Source organism: Malus sylvestris, chromosome 10 (assembly GCF_916048215.2).
Source record: "Malus sylvestris chromosome 10, drMalSylv7.2, whole genome shotgun sequence".
Taxonomy (NCBI): domain Eukaryota; kingdom Viridiplantae; phylum Streptophyta; class Magnoliopsida; order Rosales; family Rosaceae; genus Malus; species Malus sylvestris.
In genome coordinates, this window is record NC_062269.1 from 19,508,274 (window position 1) to 19,529,976 (window position 21,703).

General features: G+C 37.2%; 1 protein-coding gene and 1 pseudogene across 1 annotated transcript; both read right to left on the minus strand.

The window, feature by feature from the left end:
• Positions 1 to 999: 999 nt before the first annotated feature.
• LOC126587373 (putative polyol transporter 1) lies at positions 1,000 to 3,651 on the minus strand. Its single transcript, XM_050252411.1, has 3 exons — positions 3,495 to 3,651; positions 2,953 to 3,299; positions 1,000 to 2,085 (listed from the first exon to the last, which is right to left on the minus strand). Exons 1-3 carry the CDS (start codon positions 3,649 to 3,651, stop codon positions 1,000 to 1,002), a joined length of 1,590 nt encoding a protein of 529 aa, XP_050108368.1.
• A 4,125-nt stretch (positions 3,652 to 7,776) lies between these two features.
• LOC126586950 (putative polyol transporter 1) lies at positions 7,777 to 21,151 on the minus strand (annotated as a pseudogene).
• Between the last annotated feature and the right edge of the window lie 552 nt (positions 21,152 to 21,703).

Sequence of the window (21,703 nt, forward strand, 5' to 3'; positions counted from 1 at the left end):
GCTACACTCCCTCTCCGCTCAAGCAAATCCTATGAACTTACTGTTTCTAACACGCCTTACTGTTTGGGTTAAGAGTTAAACAAGACAACTTAGAAGGTGAAACAAACAAGATAAACTGAATTGAAAGCTGGAAAATGAACAATAAAGATGATTAAATAAATGAACAATAAAGACGATTATATATATATATGGTTTGACAAAACCCATATGAGATGAATTCCTAAAATAATTACTATAAAAATTTACTTTCTTGCAATTACGGAGAAGATTCTAAATTAACTAAATGTTCTAACAAGAACAAACAATTATATATTAAACACATCTACCAAACATATCGATAGAACATCTTCTTACTTAACAAAGAAAATAAGATGTCTGAGACTCTGAACCTTCCCAAAAGATGAGAGTGAGCACAAAACTTGTTTGCTCGATCGATCTTGATGATGAAGATTTTGTGTCCACTAGAAAATGTTAGAAATGACGCTAGGATCAGAGAGAAGAATAAACGGAGAGTTGATAAGCGAGGGTGAGGGTTTACGGGTAAGTCAATGGATGTCTAGGTAGACTGGGGTTTTCATGTGCTGTGTTTAGTAATTTTTTTAGAAGGATAATGCTAGGTAGCAAACTTTTAAACCAAATTTTGCAAACCAAATGATGTATCATCAATAGGAGTTAAGCAAATTAATCAACACTTTAGTAATAATCCAACCATAAACAACCGTATTATTTGGTTTACAAAATTTGGTTCCTTGTCATTATTCATCTTAAAAGTTCAGAATTTCATATAATGGCTGGAGCAATTGCTCGAGATCTATATGTCTCACTAAAGATGAAAACCAAAAGTTTTCAAAATTTTCAACTTCACTAGTTTTTGTGTTTTAATGAAAATTATTCTTATAGATGTAAGTACAGTTGCATATAACTGAAATATATGAGATAAAGGAATTGATCATCATCATAAAGTGCATTAAACATTGATTAAGCTTGGACCTTCTATTCCTAATGGATTTGAGCCTTGTTGTCGTCACCAAAACCATGATCAGCTTGCTTAGTCTTTTTAAGCATGGCATTGGCTTCTTTCCACTTGTGGTATTTACCAAACAAGACCTCCATATCTTCAAGAGATCGACCTTGCGTCTCTGGATACAATGTATAAAAGAAGACCCAGCTAAGCGCAGCAATTCCTGCGTAAAGAAAGAAGGCCCCACCAATCGTGATGGCCTTATACAATGAAATAAAAGTCATCGAGATGACCCCGCTCGTCATCCTGTTTACGGCCACCCCCATACTGCACCCTTGCGCACGCAACTGCAACGGAAAGATCTCAGAGCTGTAAACCCATGTGATGGGTCCCAACCCGATGGAGAAAAAAGCGACGATGAATAGTACCATGGCGATGCACAACCCGACGGCCCACGGGACCTTGCTGTGGGATTGATCAACGACCGTAAGACCTATACCAAGCAGCGTAAAAGAAACTACCATTCCACCCACGCTGCTCAAAAGCAAAATACGACGTCCAAACCGATCAACTTGAAATGTTGCCACCAAGATTGCAATGGTCTTGACAAATCCAACAGCCACGGTTGCAAGTAGCTTGTCATTGTAAGAAGTGATTCCCGCCTTCTCGAAGATCCTGGGGCTGTACAAAACCACAGAGTCTGTGCCCGACACTTGTTGAAAGAAGTGGATACCAAGGGCTGCTATTAAAATGTGGCGAACGGCCGGCGTGGGGCGGAGGAGTAATTCCTTCCATATACCTTCACCTTGGCTGCGTTTAGAAACCTGAACGACCTCATCCTTTGAGTCTTTGGGGATTCCTGCAGCTTCTTTAATCTCGTCTAGTCTGAGCTGCGATTCCTCTTCAGAAGATGATGTTTTATTTAGTACTCGCTTGGCGTCTCCAAGTCTCCCTTGCATGACAAGCCAACGTGGTGACTCGGGCATGGCTAAAACGCCGAGGGCAAGAAAAATTGAGGGAATTGCACCGATGCCGAGCATGATCCTCCAGTTCAAGTGGATTGGGAGCTTGGCTAAGGCAAAGTTGGATACGTACCCCAGCAATATACCAACGTTAACAAACACCTACATATTTTCAAAGTGATCAATTCTATTAATATATACTCCACGTGCATGCATGTGAGAGGTTTACGAAACAATAAATAGGGTGGTGCTATCTACACATCCATTAGTATTTTTCACACACCTCTTGTTAATTTCGGTCATTTGATATTCTTTAGTTCATTTAATCTTGCGGTCGAAAATTAAGAGGGTGTATGGAAAGTAAAACATGGTGTGCATAGCACCACCCAATAGATATTTCAGGAAAATTCTAGGGTGACCACATTTTTATAAGACATTTCTGCATTATCTAATGTGGCAAGTGATGTGTACATGTCACATTAATTAATGAATTTATCTCATTGATTTTTGGTTGTCTACGTCACTTGCCACATGAGATTATACACTAATATGCTATGAATATTTGGTCTCCCTAGCATTATTTTTTGGGTGGTGCTATTCACTCTTTTTTACCATCTCACACATTCTCTCAAATTTTGGCCATCGAATCGAATGAATTGAAGAAGACTAGTGGACAGAAATTAACAAGAGTGTGTGAGAGGTAAAAAGGGGTGTGTGAATAGCACTCCCCTACTTTTTACGAGGAAATTGTTAGAATATCACATTTTTTTACCCATTTTTTATACCATCGGACGTGGCAAGTGATGGTTTAAATGCCACATCAGTTAATGAATTTATCTTATTAAATGTTCATTGTATGCACCACGTGTCACATGAGATGATACAGAAATGTGATATAAATATATGGTCTCGAAAGCATAACTTTTTTCAAATACTTAGATGCTTATATTTATGTAAACATATTACCTTGGCTAATAACAAAAATAGTTACTATATTATATGATAATATAACGTGGTAATGAAACAAACCTCGGGGAAAGATGTGAGGAAGCCACGAAATGAGGCCGGAGAGATCTCGGCCGTGTAGACAGGAGCTATCATAAGAGCATAGCCAACTCCAATTCCGGCAATGAATCTACCGAACATGAGGAAGGCGTAGTTCGGGGCAAAACCCATGAGGAGAGCTCCAATAAAGAAGATTGTTCCGGCAAGTACTATGGTGTACCGGCGTCCAATCCAGTCAGAGGTTTTACCGGCCAAGGCGGAGCCAATGAGAGAGTATATGTTCAAGGTACCGTTAAGAACTTCGACTTGAACGTCGCTGATATTGAGGTTTTCTTTGATGAAGAGAGACGCTCCACTCATTACACCAATATCTGTAAATAAATTTAAAATAAGCATGCGTCGCAGGTGGAGAAGTATCTTCCAAAACAAAAAGAATAGAACGGAGAATGGCGGATTGCAATAGTAAGATAATATTTTTAATCAAATAAGAACAGGAGTGGAGAATGAGTGTATCATTAGAGAACCACAACCACTAACAACATGCATCAGTTTTAAGGAACAATCACCATAACCCAGTAAGATAGACGTCATTGAAGCCAAAACAGCACAGGCAACAGCGAACTTCTTTGTCTTGGGTTTCTTTGGGGGATCAAAGTCTGCAATACTATTCTGGGGTTGGCCGGAGACGACGTTATTTTCTGCCCTCTGGTCAGCCATCTCCATCTCTATAAAGCTAGATAAATGAATAGATAGAGAGGGAGAGAGAGAGAGAGAGAGAGAGAAATAGATAACTTATCAGAGAGAATTAGATATGAGGAATGAGCTATTAATCAAGTACCATTTATACAAATTATATCCATTTGTCCGAAATGTTGTTGTTCATGGAAACAAACACCGTCATCCAGTACTGTCATCAATCAATGAACAGATTTGAATTATCTTAATTCTAGAACACAATTTAGTTAATTAGTTCTTATATAACAAAGCAACAAAATAAAAAAACTGAAATATGGTTCCATATTTAGTGTCATTTCAGGCACGCAACTATATATGCGCAAAAACTGTGTGATATTGTTCCATATATGTTACAAGCTCACCCGCCATCAGAAAATTGGGGTTGTCCTGCGAAACCTTGCCCTTAGAAAATAACTAGTTCATAGGGTGAATTTGGTCAAAATTCACTTCTACATTTTACAGTTTTCGCGACGAAGGACAGTTGGTCTCAGAAAGTAATATTTTGTCACATAAGATATTAGGCGAAGAAATCTTCGTTGCACAAAGGTCATGAAAAAAAAATTGCGAGAGAAAATAATGAAATTTGTCGCGCAACAAATGACTGTGCGTTGAAAAAATGATTTGTCACATTAAATGTAACATAACAAAGAGCTTAATTTGTCGTGTGAAATACAACGAGGCAAAAGTTTGTTGTCATATTCCACTCATGGGGATGAAAAAGCTGCATTAGTAAACAATCGCACGACGAAGCGTTTCGTCTAGTAAACATTCATGCAACAAAATTGGAGTATTTTTAACATTATTTAATTGTCACAAGTTTGTGGTATGCATATTACTGTTACCTGACGAATATGGTTGTGGCATTTACTGTTACGCGACGAAAGGTTTCGTTGCGTACAGTTTAATATACATATTTTTTTCTTTTGGGTTATGAAAACATTTTTTAAATTAAAACAACAATTTATTTTTTTTTAAATTAAATTGTAACAATAATTTATAAAAAAGTTAATTACAATTTTTTTATAATTAAATTGTAACAATAATTAATAAATTTATTTTATTTATAATATGATGAAAAATGTACGTACAATTTTAGAAGCTTTAAAAGTAAGGGAAACAAAAAATCTACAATAAAAAGGTTTGACAAGTCTACTGCGTCGATGGTGGCAGGCTGCTGGAAAGGCTTAGAGGTTGACTGATCGTGGTGCTAGCTCTGTTCCTGGTAGAGGGGCTCGGAGGTGGATAGGGCAAACACCTAGTGGGACAAGCTTAGGGCTTGTACGATCAGCGACATCTAACTCTAGGTGTACATGAGTTCACTTCTTAGGTTGCCCACTTCTTACTCAATGTTGTGACTTCGCCCTTTAAACGTGTCGATGAAGAGGCCCAGTGTCTCGCTCTTGGGCATTCCCCATCTCCCAGCTAAACTTCCTCGGTCTTCGATCAAGCGTGTGATCCAAGGCCTCTGTCAGGATTCGAAACCCTGCATCCTCGAGCAGATCCACTCCCTCAATCCTGGTGTCCAAGGGAAGTTGGGAGGCTGTCTCCTAAAGAGCAGACTAGCTCTTCTCTACCATCGTTGGATGTGACAAAAAGAAAGGAAATATTAAAAATATTAATATTTAATATTTAATTTAGTTTTTAAAATAGTTGGAAGTGTAAGAGAGTAACAAGAATTTAGCTATACTGACATGTAGTTGCTCGGTTAACTTATCCCTGGGTTGAACATAAATGTCCTTGAAGAGGTTGATCTCGGGGAGTTTTGAATCGTCCTGGAACATAAAAAGTTAAGAAAAATGTTAGTGCGCAAAAAAGAAATAAATATTTGTCACATATAAAAATTGGAATATGAAAAGCTTTATTACTTGCCGTCGAGCCTCCATCCTATTTGAGAAGGGCCTCGATCCCGACTGGTCGAGTCTTCTTGTCTCGGTTGATCTTGTTGGCCTTCGCCTTCTTTTTTTACACACAAAATGAACGTATTAGTTGTAATATTTGAAGAAAATATAAAAAAAATTAATTAACATAAGAATTTTAAAAAAAACAATTGTTAATTAAGACATAATAACAGACGTACCATAGAGGACTCATCCTGAAAATGGTAGCAGTGCCACACCCAGTCCTCTAGGCGTTCCTCCAACTCCAGCGGGACACCCTTTAAGGGAGCGACCCCCGGATCATTAAACAGCTTAACTCATTTGTGGAGTTCACTCTTACACTGCTTGTAGAGGTCAATGAAGAGCTTCTTTAAGTGGGCGGCCATGGACTCGTTAATGTTGTCGAAATTGTAGTATGTCTATAATTTAACAAATATAAACGTAGTATCAAATATTGCGTAATTTATTAGTATAATATATATATATATATATATATATATATATATAACAAATCTAAAATAGTTGGATACTTACCGATAAACAATCGCGAATCTCTACCTTTTGACACTTCGGCATGACCCACCAAGATTTCCACCGTATAGGGCAAAAGGTTCAAACGACGTGCCCAATGTCGTGGACCAAAGTGCTATGCCACTAGTCATATCTGATCGTGATACAATCGTTGGTCACCTGGGTGACCTTCGCTGTCTTCAACTATTGGCAAAGACATTAGGTGTTTTTCTTAGCTAGAAAAAAAAAATTTAACTGTTTTGTAAGGGTACTATCAACTTTGGTGTAATGTGATAAGGATGAGATTACATTCTCGAACATGTGTCCCCCAAGTGGGGAGGTTGATGAGGTTTGCTTGGTAGACTGTTTTGATTATTAATAAAGAATAGTTTGGTTCAGATTCATTCACATCATAATTATCTTACGATGGCTTTCATCACAAAGTCGTCTTGTGACGTCATCTTATGATCGGTTCATGTGGTCAATTTAGTGGCGGCCAGCATATTACGGCCTTATAACTTATGTTACTGGGATCAGAGTGTATCACTGAATTTTCATGTCTAGCACGTGGACAACCCAAAGGGTAATGCTAGGGAGACCAAATTTGGAGACTAATTTTATCAACTAAATGATGTGTCACCAATAAGAATAAGCACGTTTAGCAATGTGTAAGTAATAAACCAATCATCAACTTTCATGTCCTTTAGTTTTCAAAACACTGTCCATAAATTTAGTTTTCCTGGCCTTACTCCAACACAAATAAGGTGACGTAGAGCACGTTTGGCCGTCGAGCTTCATACATGGAGCAACCTGCTTTGATACCTTATAGAAATATGATTCCCTGATTTGTGTGATACAATGTGTATAATATATATATATATATATATATATACAGGGTTTGACAAAACCCATATGAGACGAATTCCTAAAATAATTACTATAAAAATTTACCTTCTTGAAATTACGGAGAAGATTCTAAATTAACTAAATGTTCTAACAAGAACAAACAATTATATATTAAACACATCTACCAAACATAGCAATAAAACATCTTGTTACTTAACAAAGAAAATAAGATGTCTGAGACTTTGAACCTTCCCAAAAGGTGAGAGTGAGCACAGAACTTGTGTGCTCGATCGATCTTGATGATGAAGATTTTGTGTCCACTAGAAAATGTTAGAAATGACGCTAGGATCAGAGAGAAGAATAAAGGGAGAGTCGATAAGCGAGGGTGAGGGTTTACGGGTAAGTCAATGGATGTCTAGGTAGACTGGGGTTTTCATGAGCTGTGTTTAGTGATTTTTTTAGAAGGATAATGCCAGGTAGCAAACTTTTAGACCAAATTTTGCAAACCAAATGATGTATCATCAATAGGAGTTAAGCATGTTAATCAACACTTAAGTAATAATCCAACCATAAACAACTGTATCATTTGGTTTACAAAATTTGGTTTGAAAATTTGGTTCCTTGGCATTATTCTTAAAAGTTCAGAATTTAATATAATGGCTGGAGCGATTGCTCGAGATCTTTATGTCTCACTAAAGATGAAGGCCAAAAGTTTTCAAAATTTTCAACTTCACTATGTACCAAACAAGTTTTTGGGTTTTAATGAAAATTATTCTTATAGATGTAAGTACAGTTGCATATAACTGAAATATATGAAATAAAGGAATTGATCATCATCATAAAGTGCATTAAACATTGATTAAGCTTGGGCCTTCTATTCCTAATGGATTTGAGCCTTGTTGTCGTCACCAAAACCATGATCAGCTTGCTTAGTCTTGTTAAGCATGGCATTGGGTTCTCTCCACTTGTGGTATTTACCAAACAAAACCTCCATATCTTCAAGGGATCGACCCTGCGTTTCTGGATACAACGTATAAAAGAAGACCCAACTAAGCGCAACAATTCCCACGTAAAGAAAGAAGGCCCCACCAATCGTGATGGCTTTATACAATGAAATAAAAGTCATCGAGATGACCCCGCTCGTCACCCTGTTTACGGCCACCCCCATACTGCACCCTTGCGCGCGCAACTGCAATAGAAAGATCTCATAGCTATAAACCCACGTGATGGGTCCCAACCCAATGGAGAAAAAAGCGACGATGAATAGTACCATGACGATGCACAACCCGACAGCCCACGGGACCTTGCTGTGGGATTGATCAACGACCGTAAGACCCACACCGAGCAGCGTAAAAGAAACTACCATTCCACCCACACTGCTCAAAAGCAAAATACAGCGTCTGAACCGATCAACTTGAAATGTTGCCACCAAAATTGCAATGGTTTTAACAAATCCAACAGCCACGGTTGCAAGTAGCTTGTCATTGTAAGAAGTGATTCCTGCCTTCTCGAAGATCCTAGGGCTGTACAAAACCACAGAGTCTGTGCTCGACAATTGTTGAAAGAAGTGGATACCAAGGGCTGCTATTAAAATGTGGTGAACGGTCGGCGTGGGGTGGAGGAGCAATTCCTTCCGTATACCTTCACCGTGGCTGCGTTTAGAAACCTTAACGACCTCATCCTTTGAGTTTATAGGCATTCCTACAGCTTCTTTAATCTCGTCTAGTTTGAGCTACGATTCCTCTTCAGGAGATGATGTTTTATTTAGTACTCACTTGGCGTCTCCGTGCCTCCCTTGCATGACGAGCCAGCGTGGTGACTCGGGCATGGCTAAAACGCCGAGGGCTAGAAAAGCTGAGGGAATTGCACCGATGCCGAGCATGATCCTCCAGTTCAAGTGGATTGGGAGCTTGGCAAAGGCAAAGTTGGATACGTACCCCAGTAATATACCAACGTTAACAAACCCCTACATATTTTCAAAATGATCAATTAATTAATGAATTTATCTCATTGAATGTTGGTTGTACACGTCACTATCTAATGTGGCAAGTGATGTGTACATGTCATATTAATTAACGAATTTCTCTCATTGAATGTTGGTTGTATACGTCACTTGCCACATGAGATGATACACTAATGTGCTATGAATATCTGGTTTCCCTAACATTATTTTTTAGGTGGTGCTATTCACACATTTTTTTTACCATCTCACACATTCTTTCAATTTTTGGCCGTCGGATCAAATGAATAGAAGAAGATCAGTAGACAAAAATTAACTAGAGTCTGTGGGAGGTAAAAAGGCGTATGTGAATAGCACTCCCCTACTTTGTACGAGGAAATTGTTAGTATATCACATTTTTTTTACCATATTTTTATACCTTCGGATGTGGCAAGTGATGGTTTAAATGCCACATCAATTAATGAATTTATCTTATTGAATGTTCATTGTATGCACCACGTGTCACATGAGATGATGCAAAAATGTGATATAAATATATGGTCTCGCAAGCATAACTTTTTTCAGATACTTAGATGCTTATATTTACGTAAACATATTGTTGGAAATTTAAGTAGTTTGAGTAGAAATTTCTTTGTCCCACATTGGCTATTCCCAAAAGATTTCATCACTTTATATGGCTTTGTCTTTTATAGAAAGTGATTGGAGTAATAGGCCTTGGAGAATAAAATTGGGCTCACCCTTGGGGTTGGGCTTTGTTGTGCACTAATTAATTGATAATTAATATATAATTAATTATAGTTAATATATATAATATATATTATTAAATTATTTAATTAATTATTTTTAATTAATTTTTATTTGAACAGACTTATCTTTTCAGATGAAGTCTAAAGTCAATAAAAACGCAAAGAGCACTGCACCCCATGTGAGGAGATATCTCCCAATAGTCACATCCAATTCTTATACGTGTTGCGAACAGGCATAATCCCTCTATATATACATCCGTCTGAATGACATTTAGAACACAGAAAACATAAATCTCCTTCTATAATCCATAGCATTTTTACTGAAAGTACCACAAAGAAATTCGCTAGAAGTTAAGTTTTCCGGTTCTAGAATCCTAACTTGATCATTGAATCCTGGTGAAACAGATGTCCGGAGAACTATAAGCATTGAGTAGGGGTGAAATTTTCATTTCAATGACATTGCGGTACACAAGCCTCAATCTTCAATATTTCTGTTTAAATTAGTTTATTATTCATACACTATTTATTTGTTAGCATATATAAATTTATCACAGATTGTTGACACATATCCAACAATCTTGAAACAGAAAATTTATGGATCAACAATATGTAAATGTGAATGGCGCTGTGCCAAAATACTCTGAAAAGCCTAAGAAGTTCAAAGGGCTGGACTTCAAGAGATGGCAACAGAAGATGTTGTTCTTCCTGACAACAATGAATCTCACTTATGTTGTCAAGAAAGAAGCTCCAAAGTCTAATGAGAATCCAATGACGAAAGAAACTATCATGGCAATTGAAGCTTGGAATCATTATGAGTTTTGTTGGAGGAATTATATTCTTAATAGTTTAGATGACAATCTCTACGACATTTATTCTCTATGCAAGACAGCAAATGAGTTGTGGGAATCCCTGGAGAAGAAGTATAAGATTGATGATGCCGGTTCAAAGAAATTTGTTATCAATAAGTTTCTCAAATATACAATGGTGGATTCAAAATCTGTTGTCTCTCAGGTCGAAGAAATCCAGAAATTGATCTATGAACTACACTCCGAGGGATGTGAAATCAATGAGCATTTCCAAGTTGGGGCAATAATTGAAAAATTGCCAACTTCGTGGACTGACTTCAAAATTTATCTCAAGCACAAGCGTCGTGAGATGAATATGGAGGATTTGATCCTGAGCCTATGAGTGGAAGAAGACCACAGAAAGGCAAACTGTTCTGGAGGGTTTTCTACCATTGAAGCCATGCAAATTATGTTGAGAGAGGAAACTCCAAGGCCAAGCCGAAGAAGAATAAGGCTCCGAAAACCAAGCAGTTTGTACAATCTGCCCTTGCTCCCAAAGGCAAGAATCTGAAGAAGATTAAGGGTACATGCTATGTGTGTGGCAAATCTGGTCACAAAGCACAAGATTGTTATCATCACAAGGATGGAAATCATGCCAATGGAAACAACAACAACCATGCTAACATGGCAACCACCAATGAAGAATTAGCTGTTGTTGTGTCCGAGGTCAACATGGTCTCAAATGTGAGTGAATGGTTGTTGGATACTGGTGCTACTAAGCACATCTGTGCTGACAGAAATCTATTCACTGAATACCATCCTGATGCCCATGGAGAAAAGCTGTATATGGCAATTTTGCCTCATCTGTGATGGAGGGCAAAGGCAAAGTGGTACTCAAATTCACATCTGGAAAGAGTCTCACCTTGTTGAATGTGATGCATGATCGTGAAATAAGGAGGAACTTGGTTTATGAACCTATTCTGATTGCTAAGGGCCTTAAACTTGCAATGGAATGCAGCAAATTTGTACTTACCAAGGGTATGATGTTTGTTGGAAAGGGTTATATGGCTGATGGCCTCGTAAAACTCAATGTAATTGCCATTGATGATGCTAATAAAATAAATGCTTCTACTTATATTATTGAATCTTCTAATATTTGGCATGCTAGATTAGGACATGTTAATTTTTGTTCCATGCAAAGAATGGTTAAATTAGAATTATTACCTAAATTCAAAATTGATTTTAATCATAAGTGTGAAACATTTACAGAATCGAAATTTGCTAGGCAAACGAGAAAGTCAATTCTGGAAAGATCAAATGAATTACTTGGACGAAGCTTTGAATATGTTTATTTGATGATTGCAGTAAGTATTGCTATGTTTATTTGATTCATAGCAAGGACAAAGCTTTGAATAAGTTTAAGACATATAAAGCCAAAGTAGAAAATCAACTTGAGAGAAAAATCAAAGCACTTAGATCCGATAGAGGATGAGAGTATGAGTCTACTGCCTTCTCAGATTTTTGTGCACAACATGGAATTATACATCAAACAACGGCTCCATACATACCACAACAAAATGGTGTTGCCGAAAGAAAAAAATAAAACATTCAAAGATATGATTAATTCCATGTTAAATAGTTTAGGGCTTCCACACAGTTTGTGGGGTGAAGCTTTACTTACTGCAAATACCATATTGAATAAGGTTCCTCTAAAGAAGATTGACAAGTCACCTTATGAACTATGGAAAGGACATAAACCCACTTATAAAACCCTAAAAGTGTGGGGTTGCTTAGCAAAGGTGCAAGTTCCATTACCAAAAATAACGAAACTAGGACCTAAAACTATTGATTGCGTATTCATTGGATATGCAAATAGTAGTGCTGCTTATAGGTTCCTTGTTGTAAAATCTTTGATTTCTGACATACATGTCAACACTATATTAGAATCAACGGATGCATAATTCTTTGAGGATATATTTCCTTACAAAGAAAAGGAATCTAGTTCTAATACAAAGAGGGTTCATGATCATAGTCATGATGAAACCTCTTCTTCTGGTGTCCAAGGAAATGATGTGGAACAAAGAAGAGGTAAAGAATCAAAGTTTCTATAAACTTTGGACCATATTTCATTGCTTTCTTGTCTGACAATGAACCTAGAACTTTTAAAGAAGCAATGTCTTGTTCCGAGGCTCCTTTATGGAAGGAAGCAATTAAAAGTGAAATGGAATCCATTATGGAAAATAACACATGCGAATTGGTTGATTTACCTCCCAGTAGTAAACCAATTGGTCGTACATGGATTTTCAAGAAGAAACTTAAGGCGGATGGAACCATTGATAAGTTCAAGGCACGTTTAGTAGCCAAAGGTTATCGCCAAAAAGAAGGGTCGGATTATTTCGACACCTATTCTCTAGTTTCTCGCATAACATCAATTAGGACGTTAATAGCAATTGCGGCTGTATACAACTTTGATACACATCAACTGGATGTAAAAACATCATTTTTTAAATGGAGAACTAGATGAAGAAATATACATGGAACAACCTGAAGGGTTCGTGCTTAAAGGACAAGAAAGAAAAGTGTGCAAATTAGTTAAGTCATTATATGGACTTAAACAAGCACCAAAACAATGGCACGAGAAATTTGATCATACTTTGTGATGCGTAAAATAACTAAACACACAAATTAAACCCTCTTTTTATCAATTGTAGTAAAGTATGTAAGTAGGGATCGTTCTAGGCCGGGGATTAGGAGGGATTGCTAAACACTTGAAACTGACTTAAAAACAAAATTTAAAACACTAAACTAGACTCAAAGAATGCAAAACTATACTTTAAAATACTTAAACAAACATAAAACTCAAAACAGCAACCTAATGACTCAAAACTGCCTAAAAACCACTTTCTGGGCAGTTTTGAGAACCTAACAAGAACTTGGACGAAGTTGGATGAAAACTTGAATCAAAACACTTAGAAACACAAATCAAAACACTTTCTAACTAATCTAAGACTTCAAAATAAAGGGGGATTTGTTTTGGACGAAAATTGAAAACAAAACAGAAACTTTAAAACAAAACAAATTGTAAAACGTTTTTGGATGAAAAGGATGGATAAAAGGCTAGTTAGGAGGTTCTTCTCCACACATGACACACTTGCAAACAAAATGATTTTCAGTTGTTCTTTCAATAAATTATGAAACTCAACACCCCAAGTTAATTAGATACGCTTAAATTAACCTTCAAGTTCTCCTTAAGTTAATGAATTGGATGGAAAAGCGCATACAACAATTCAAAGCATTCCTCAAAGGTTCCTTACGTGATGAGCACAATAAAGATACAATCAAGAATCATGAAGCACAATGAGAACTATAAGTGTTGACGAGGCATTCGTTACTATGATGAGCATGAAACTAGTGCCAAGAATTCATTCAACGCGATCGTTTTCAAGCGACCTTCACTACTTGTGATTATAAGATTGTAACTATTAGGTGAAACTCCCTCATAATCTAGCATCATATTCATGCATGAAAACTAAGCGTGCACTCTCAATCAACATACACAAATAAGTTATCAATCAAGTAGATGAACGAATTGAATCCGCAACTTATGAAATAACAACTGAATGTAATCAAATCATATTGCAAGCATGTACATGGTTTCGAATCACCCCCCAACTAAGGGGGTTTAGTTCCTCATTCTTGCAATACAAAGATACATAAAATTAGACATTAAAATCAAAGGAAAGAAAACACCTAAAATGCTCCAACTTGGAAAGCAAGTGCATCAATGGATCTCCCTTCCTCCTTGTTGCGGCATGAAGCTTGTGGACAGATTTTTGGGTGGATTTATGGTGTAGAATGGATGGGGAATGATATGGAGGGGTTTAGGGTGAGTGTGGAAGAGTGTTTGATGGTTGGAATGTGGTGGAGAACTAGGCAAAGAGGGTGGAAGAAGGTGGAGTGGCTGTTATGTTTTCTAGGCACTAGAATGGTGTTTTTAGGGTGTTTTGCTTCCTAGGGTGTGTATGGACGAATTTCTGTTATAAAATGATGAATATGGGGGATTATTCTTTGGCCAAGGGGTGTAAACATGTATTTATAGGCCCCAAAAACCTTAGAAAATCAGGTTAGGTTAAGGATGAAATGCATGGCAATTTGTGTGTGTGGTGTGCAATGGTCCAAGGGTGAAAATGAAGTGATGATGCAAAGTGTGAAGGGTAAAATGGAGTGGTCTTGTAGCTAGGGGGCATGAATGATTGTGTACATTGCATAGAGATGGAAAGGGAGGTGAAAATGTGTCAACAAATGGGTCAAAGGTGCAACAACAGTGTGACACATGCCATTGGATTCCAAATGTGAATGATGGAGCATCAATTGGTGCATGTAATGGATGTAAAGGTTGTCTAAAATCTAATGGGTGAAGGGAACAAGAGGTATCAAGCAATTGAGTGAAATAATTAAATGAATTAAAGCATAAAATCATAAATTATGTAGGGGACAAGAATGATCAAGCATGGCATGGGAATCCAAAGGGAATTCTATGTGTTTTGCATGGCAAGGAGTGTGCAACTTGGAGTGACAAATTTTTGGGCTGAATTCTTTATCTTTTGGACACTAATTCTTCACATTCTTGGCCTCTTTAGTTCTCAAATTCGTCCATCCACTTTGGCCCATGCATTTGCTATCCATTCCAAGCCCGAAACATGCTCCAAAGGCCTCCAAAATGCATCTTCTTGCATACTTTGTACATAAAATCTGAAAACACACAAAAATGACTTTAAACATTAAAATAACTAAGGAAACACGACATAAATGCACAAGAACAAGCCAACTAAGTCGCATAAATATGCTCCTATCACTTTGTTGACACATGGGTTCAAAATAAATGAATCTGATAAATGTGTCTACATTAAGAGTAATGATAAAACTTGCGTCATTGTTTGCTTGTATGTGGATGATATGTTCATAATGGGAAGTGATAAAGATGTAATAAACAAAACAAAGAAAATGTTGAATTCAAGTTTTGACATGAAAGACTTAGGTCAAGCCAATGTTATTTTAGGAATTCAAATTAAGAGAAATTGTGAAGGGTATGTCCTTACACAATCCCATTATGCAGAAAAAATATTGCGAAAGGCTTTTGGGCTTGATCTTGAAGAACGGTTATGCGGATTTCTTCAAAGGCTTTTGAGCTTAATCTTGAAGGTTGACGGATGAACAGATCTTCAAGGGCTTTCAGGCTTGATCTTGAAGAATGATTGTGCGGATTTGTTGATGTTGTTGATCCAAAGGGCCGTTGGGGCTTGATCTTAGGATGAATGGTTAATGAACGATGAACACTTTCTTTAAGGGCCGTCGAGGCTTGATCTTGAATTGGTGGAAGTTCTTCAAGGGCTGTTGGGGCTTGATCTTGAAGGAGGATTTGACGAAGAATGAAGAGGGCTTTCTTGATCCTTCGGGATTTGTTTGAGAGCTTTAGGGTTTCAAAGCTTCAAGGATTTTGGATGTGTGAGGAGTATTCTCTTCCATTTTTTTTAGGAGTAGAGAAATGTATTTGTGAATTTTAGGATGATTGATACCTTGATGGAGAAACCTATTTATAGGCTTTGAGAATGAATTACCACCACAAAAGTTTCCCACTTAAGCACCATTGCCTAATTTTCCCACTTAATGCAATATTCAAAATTGAAATGGTCTAACATATGGCCTAATTTCCCACTTAATACCATTTTAAACTTGAAGTGGTCTAACTTATGGCCTACTTTTCCCACATGATACAATTTTAAACTTGAAATGTGCTTACTTTGTCATTGCCCAAATGAGAAAAACTTGTTTTGATCCGTAACGGATTGAAATGTGCTTACCTTGTCATTGCCCAAAATGAGAAGAAAAACTTGTTTTTATCCATAATGGATTGAAGTGTGCTTGCCTTGTCATTGCCCAAAAATGAGAAGAAAAACTTGTTTAATCCTCCAAGGGTATTTCTTCCAATTTGTTGAGTCACATGCCATGTGTACAATTGTGTGACATGTGGCATATCCCATGTATGCTGTGACACATCAAAACTTTAATGCGTTGGTAAGATTTATTTACCGAAATTTCGTTGTCCATAGTCACCTATATAGGAGTAAATAGGGCCGTATTTATGGGAATTGACATGGCTAAAGCTCCTACGAAATATGGGATATGTTCAGGGCCGAAATGAACACAAGCATATGAATTGATGTGTGGCAGACATGATATGTGTGTAGCATACTGTTTCGGTTTACTACTACGATGAACAGTTCAAGATCTTCCACATCTACTGCGGTACCAAGTAAACCTGATATGTTTTCACTAGGGTAAGTTCAAGTCCAAAAGACACTTCATCCGTTGGTTTGTTACTTTTATTGATGATTGTACTCGGTTAACTTAGGTGTTCTTGATGAAGAATAAGAGTGATGTTCCGTTACTTCTTCAAGAATTTTGTACAATGGTGTCTACTCAGTTTCAGTCCAAAGTTAAGGTCTTCAAGTCTGATAACGGAGGAGAATATGTGAATCACATTTTGGCATGTTTTTTTCGTGATCATGGTATTATTCACCAAACGACTACTCCATTTACACCACAACAAAATGGTGTGTCTGAATAGAAGAATCGTCAAATAATGGAGGTTCCTCGCTCCTTGACGTTGGATATGTGTTCCTAATCATTTGTGGGGTCGTGCTATTTTGGTTGCTATGTATTTGATTAATCGTGTTCCAAGTAGGGTTCTTGATTTTCAGACACCGTTTGATATGCTACAAAAAAATGTTTCTTTTGTTTTTGTATCAAAGCTTCCTCCGAAAGTGTTTGGGTGTATTGCGTATGTGCATGTCTACTCTTATCAGCGAAGTAAACTTGATGTTTGTGGTCTCCAGTGTGTCTTTATTGGGTATGCTAACAATAAAAAAGGCTATAAGTGTTATCATCCTCCGACTCAAAAAACTTATATTACCATGGATGTCAACTTCCATGAGGAAGCTTCGTATTTTATGAAGCCTTCTTCCGACTCTCCACTTCATGGGGAGAATGGGAGTGAAGTGCAGATTCGAATAGATGGTATTGATGATGTGTTACAGGTAGAGTTGGGAACAGAACCTATTATGTTGTGTGATACTAATCAGCCGGCTACAGATAGTGATCGGTCGCTTGTCATTCCTGGAACTATTTCTACTGATGACAGATCAGATGTGCCCAACGAGTTACCTGTTAGTATGTCTGACGAATTACCTTCTAATGATCGGTTGCCTACTACTGATATGTCTAACAAGTTGCCTGATGATGGTTCGTCTAATGATGATTCTTCTAATAGTTTGGTACAAGATGGTGGCATACATGAGGTAAATTCTGACCATTCTTCTACTTATCAGTTGCCTTCACGAGCTAATCGTGGAAAACCTAAAGTACAATATGAGCCTAATATGCATGCCAAAGTCAAATATCCTATCAATAATTATGTGTCTACTCATCGTTTGTCCAAACCATATGTATCTTATATATGTCAGCTATCTAGTGTATCAATTCTAACAAAATTGCAAGATGCTTTGTCAGACCCTAAGTGGGTTAATGCCATGAAAGTTGAGATGGAAGCTTTGGAAAAGAATTCTACTTGGGATTTGGTTCCTTTACCAAGCAGGAAGAAAACTGTTGGATGTAGATAAGTGTTTACTATTAAGCACAAAGCAGATGGTTCTATTGATTGGTATAAAGCCATATTAGTTGCTAAGGGTTATACTCAAACCTATGGGGTGGACTATCAGGAGACCTTTGCTCCTGTTGCCAAACTTAATAATGTACGTGTTCTTCTGTCCTTAGCAGCAAACCAGGATTGGCCTCTGTTGCAGTTTGATGTTAAGAATGTTTTCCTTCATTGTGATCTTAATGAGGAAGTGTATATGGATCTCCCACCTGGTATTGGAACATCTCCTAGAAAAGGTGTTGTATGTAGGTTACGAAAGGCTTTGTATGGTTTGAAACAATCTCCTAGAGCATGATTTGGGAGGTTTACAAGTTCAATGAAGAAGTTTGGGTATATCCATAGTCATTCAGATCATACTTTGTTTCTAAAGCGACAAAATGGTAAGCTAACTGCATTGATTATTTATGTTGATGACATGATAGTGACTGATGATGATTAGAAGGAGATACAACACCTTCAAAAGTACCTAGCTACTGAGTTTGAGATGAAAGAATTGGGTGAATTGAAGTATTTTCTTGGAATCGAGATTGCACGATCCAAGCATGGTATTTTTCTGTCTCAACGGAAGTATGTTCTTGATTTGTTAGCTGAAATAGGTATGTTAGATTGCAAACTTGTTGATACTCCGATTGAGCAGAATCATCGTCTAAGCTTATTTCCAGATCAAGTTCCTACTCATAAGGAACGGTATCAGAGGCTTGTGGGGAGATTAATTTATTTGTCTCACACTCGCTCTAACATTGCTTATGCAGTTAGTGTAGTAAGTCAGTTTATTCACTCACCTAGTGAAGCTCATATGGATGCAATAACTCGCATTTTGAGGTACTTGAAGATGGCTCCTAGCAGAGGCTTGGTTTTCTCTAAGAATGGTCATTTAAATGTCAAAGGGTATACAGATGCAGATTGGGCAGGTTCTATCACTGATCGGCGATCTACATCTGGATACTTTACATTTATGGATGGTAATTTAGTTACTTGGAGAAGCAAGAAACAAAAAGTGGTGGCTAGATCAAGTGCAGAAGCTGAGTTTCGTGGTATGTCTCATGGTGTATATGAGTTGTTGTGGTTGAAAAAATAGTTGAGAAATCTTGGGTTTAAACCCAAATGTGCTATAAAACTTCATTATGATAACAAGGCTGCTATTGACATTGCTCATAATCCAGTGCAACATGATCGAACAAAACATGTGGAGATTGATCGACATTTCATTAAGGAAAAATTGGATGCTGGAATTATTATGTTTCTGTTTGTGGGATTTGAAGATCAACTTGCTGATGCTCTTACTAAGGCTGTGTCTAATAGTGTGTTTTCCAACTCGCTTGACAAGTTGGGCATGCGTGACATCTATGCGCCAACTTGAGGGGGAGTGTTGCGAGTTATATATTAGTTAAAGTGTAAATAGTAGTTTATTGTCTCACATTGGTGAAGTACATATGTAATACCAATTGTAACTCCTATATATACTCCACTTTGGAGATTAATGAATACATAAGAAATTCCCAAATATTGTCATATATATTTTTGGTATTTACCATATTTAGTTTAATATCGGTATTTACCATGTTTAGTTTAATATATCATGCCTATTCTCTCTCAGTTTTAGGCAGCCTAGTCATACATTTGCATTCAAATGTGGGGTAATTGTTGGAAGTTTGCATGAAATTTCAACTCAAATGTGGGGTATTGTTCGAAATTTAAGTAGTTTGAGAAGAAATTTCTTTGTCTCACATTGGCCATTCCCAAAATATTTCATCACTTTATAAGGCTTTGTCCTTTATAGAAAGTGATTGGAGTAAGAGGCATTGGAGAATAAAATTGGGCTCACCCTTGAGATTGGGCTTTGGGGTACACTAATTAATTGATAATTAATATATATATATATATATATATATATATATATATAATTAATTATCAAAAGATGGGCCTTGGGCTCTAAAAATTAAATTTTTTAATTAATTATTTTTAATTAATTTTGAATTTAATTAAATTAATTTCTATGTGAACAGACCCATTTTTTCAGATGAAGTCTGAAGTCAATAAAAATGCAGAGAGCACTGCACCCGATCTGAAGAGATGTCTCCCAACAGCCACATCCCATTCTTATACCTGTTGCGAACATGCATAATCCCTCTATATATACATCCGTCTGCATGGCATTTAGAACACAGAAAACATAAATCTCCTTCTATAATCCATAGCATTATTACTGGGGGCGAAATTTCTGTTTCAAGGACATTGTGGTACGTAAGCCTCGATCTTCAATATTTCTGTTTAAATTAGTTTATTGTTCATACACTGTTTACTTGTTAGCATATATAAATTTATCACAGATTGTTGACATATAACCAACACATATTACCTTGGCTAATGACAAAAATAGTTACTGTATTATATGATAATATAATGTGGTAATGAAACAAACCTCGGGGAAAGATGTGAGGAAGCCACGAAACGAGGCCGGAGAGATCTCGGCGGTGTAGATAGGAGCTATCATAAGAGCATAGCCAACTCCAGCTCCGGCAATGAATCTACCGAACATGAGGAAGGCGTAGTTCAGGGCAAAACCCATGAGGAGAGCTCCAATAAAGAAGATTGTTCCGGCAAGTACTATGGTGTACCGGCGTCCAATCCAGTCAGAGGTTTTACCGGTCAAGGCGGAGCCAATGAGAGAGTATATGTTCAAGGTACCACTAGAACTTTGACTTGAACATCGCTGATATTGAAGTTTTCTTTGATGAAGAGAGACGCTCCGCTCATTACACCAATATTTGTAAATAAAGAACAGGAGTGGAGAATATTTTTAATCAAATAAGAACAAGAGTGGAGAATGAGTGTATCATTAGAGAACCACAACCACTAACAATATCCATCAGTTTTAAGGAACAATTACCATAACCCAATAAGATAGACGTCATTGAAGCCAAAACGGCACAGGCAACAGCGAACTTCTTTGTCTTGGGTTCCTTTGGGGGAGCAAAGTCTGCAATACTATTCTGGGGTTGGCCGGAGACGACGTTATTTTCTGCTCTCTGGTCAGCCATCTCCATCTCTAGAAAGCTAGATAAATGAATAGCGAGAGAGAGAGAGAGAGAGAGAGAGAGAGAGAGAAACAGATAACTTATCAGAGAGAAATGAAGAGATCACTTAACACAGAGAGAAAGAATTAGATATGAGGAATGAGCTATTAATCAAGTATCATTTATACAAATTATATCCATTTGTCCGTAATGTTGTTGTTCATGGAAACAAACACCGGCATCTAGTACTGTCATCAATCAATGAACAGATTTGAATTATCTTAATTCTAGAACACAATTTAGTTAATTAGTTCTTATATACCAAAGCAACAAAATAAAAAAACTGAAATATGGTTCCATATTTAGTGTCATTTCAGGCACGCAACTATATATGCGCAAAAACTGTAGGATATTGTTCCATATATGTTACAAGCTCACCCGCCATCAGAAAATTGGGGTTGCCCTACGAAACCTTGCCCTCCGGAAATTACTAGTTTGTAGCGCGAATTTGGTCAACATTCACTTCTACATTTTACAGCTTTCGCGATGAAGGACAGTTGGTCTCAGAAAGTAATATTTTGT

Excerpts from the sequence above, each read along its gene's own strand:
- LOC126587373 (XM_050252411.1), bottom strand. The coding sequence starts at position 3,651 with ATGGAGATGGCTGACCAGAGGGCAGAAAATAACGTCGTCTCCGGCCAA. Across the intron at positions 3,300-3,494 it reads GTCTATCTTACTGGGTTATG|ATATTGGTGTAATGAGTGGA; the intron begins GTGATTGTTCCT and ends ATTTATTTACAG. Across the intron at positions 2,086-2,952 it reads TCCTCACATCTTTCCCCGAG|GTGTTTGTTAACGTTGGTAT; the intron begins GTTTGTTTCATT and ends GAAAATATGTAG.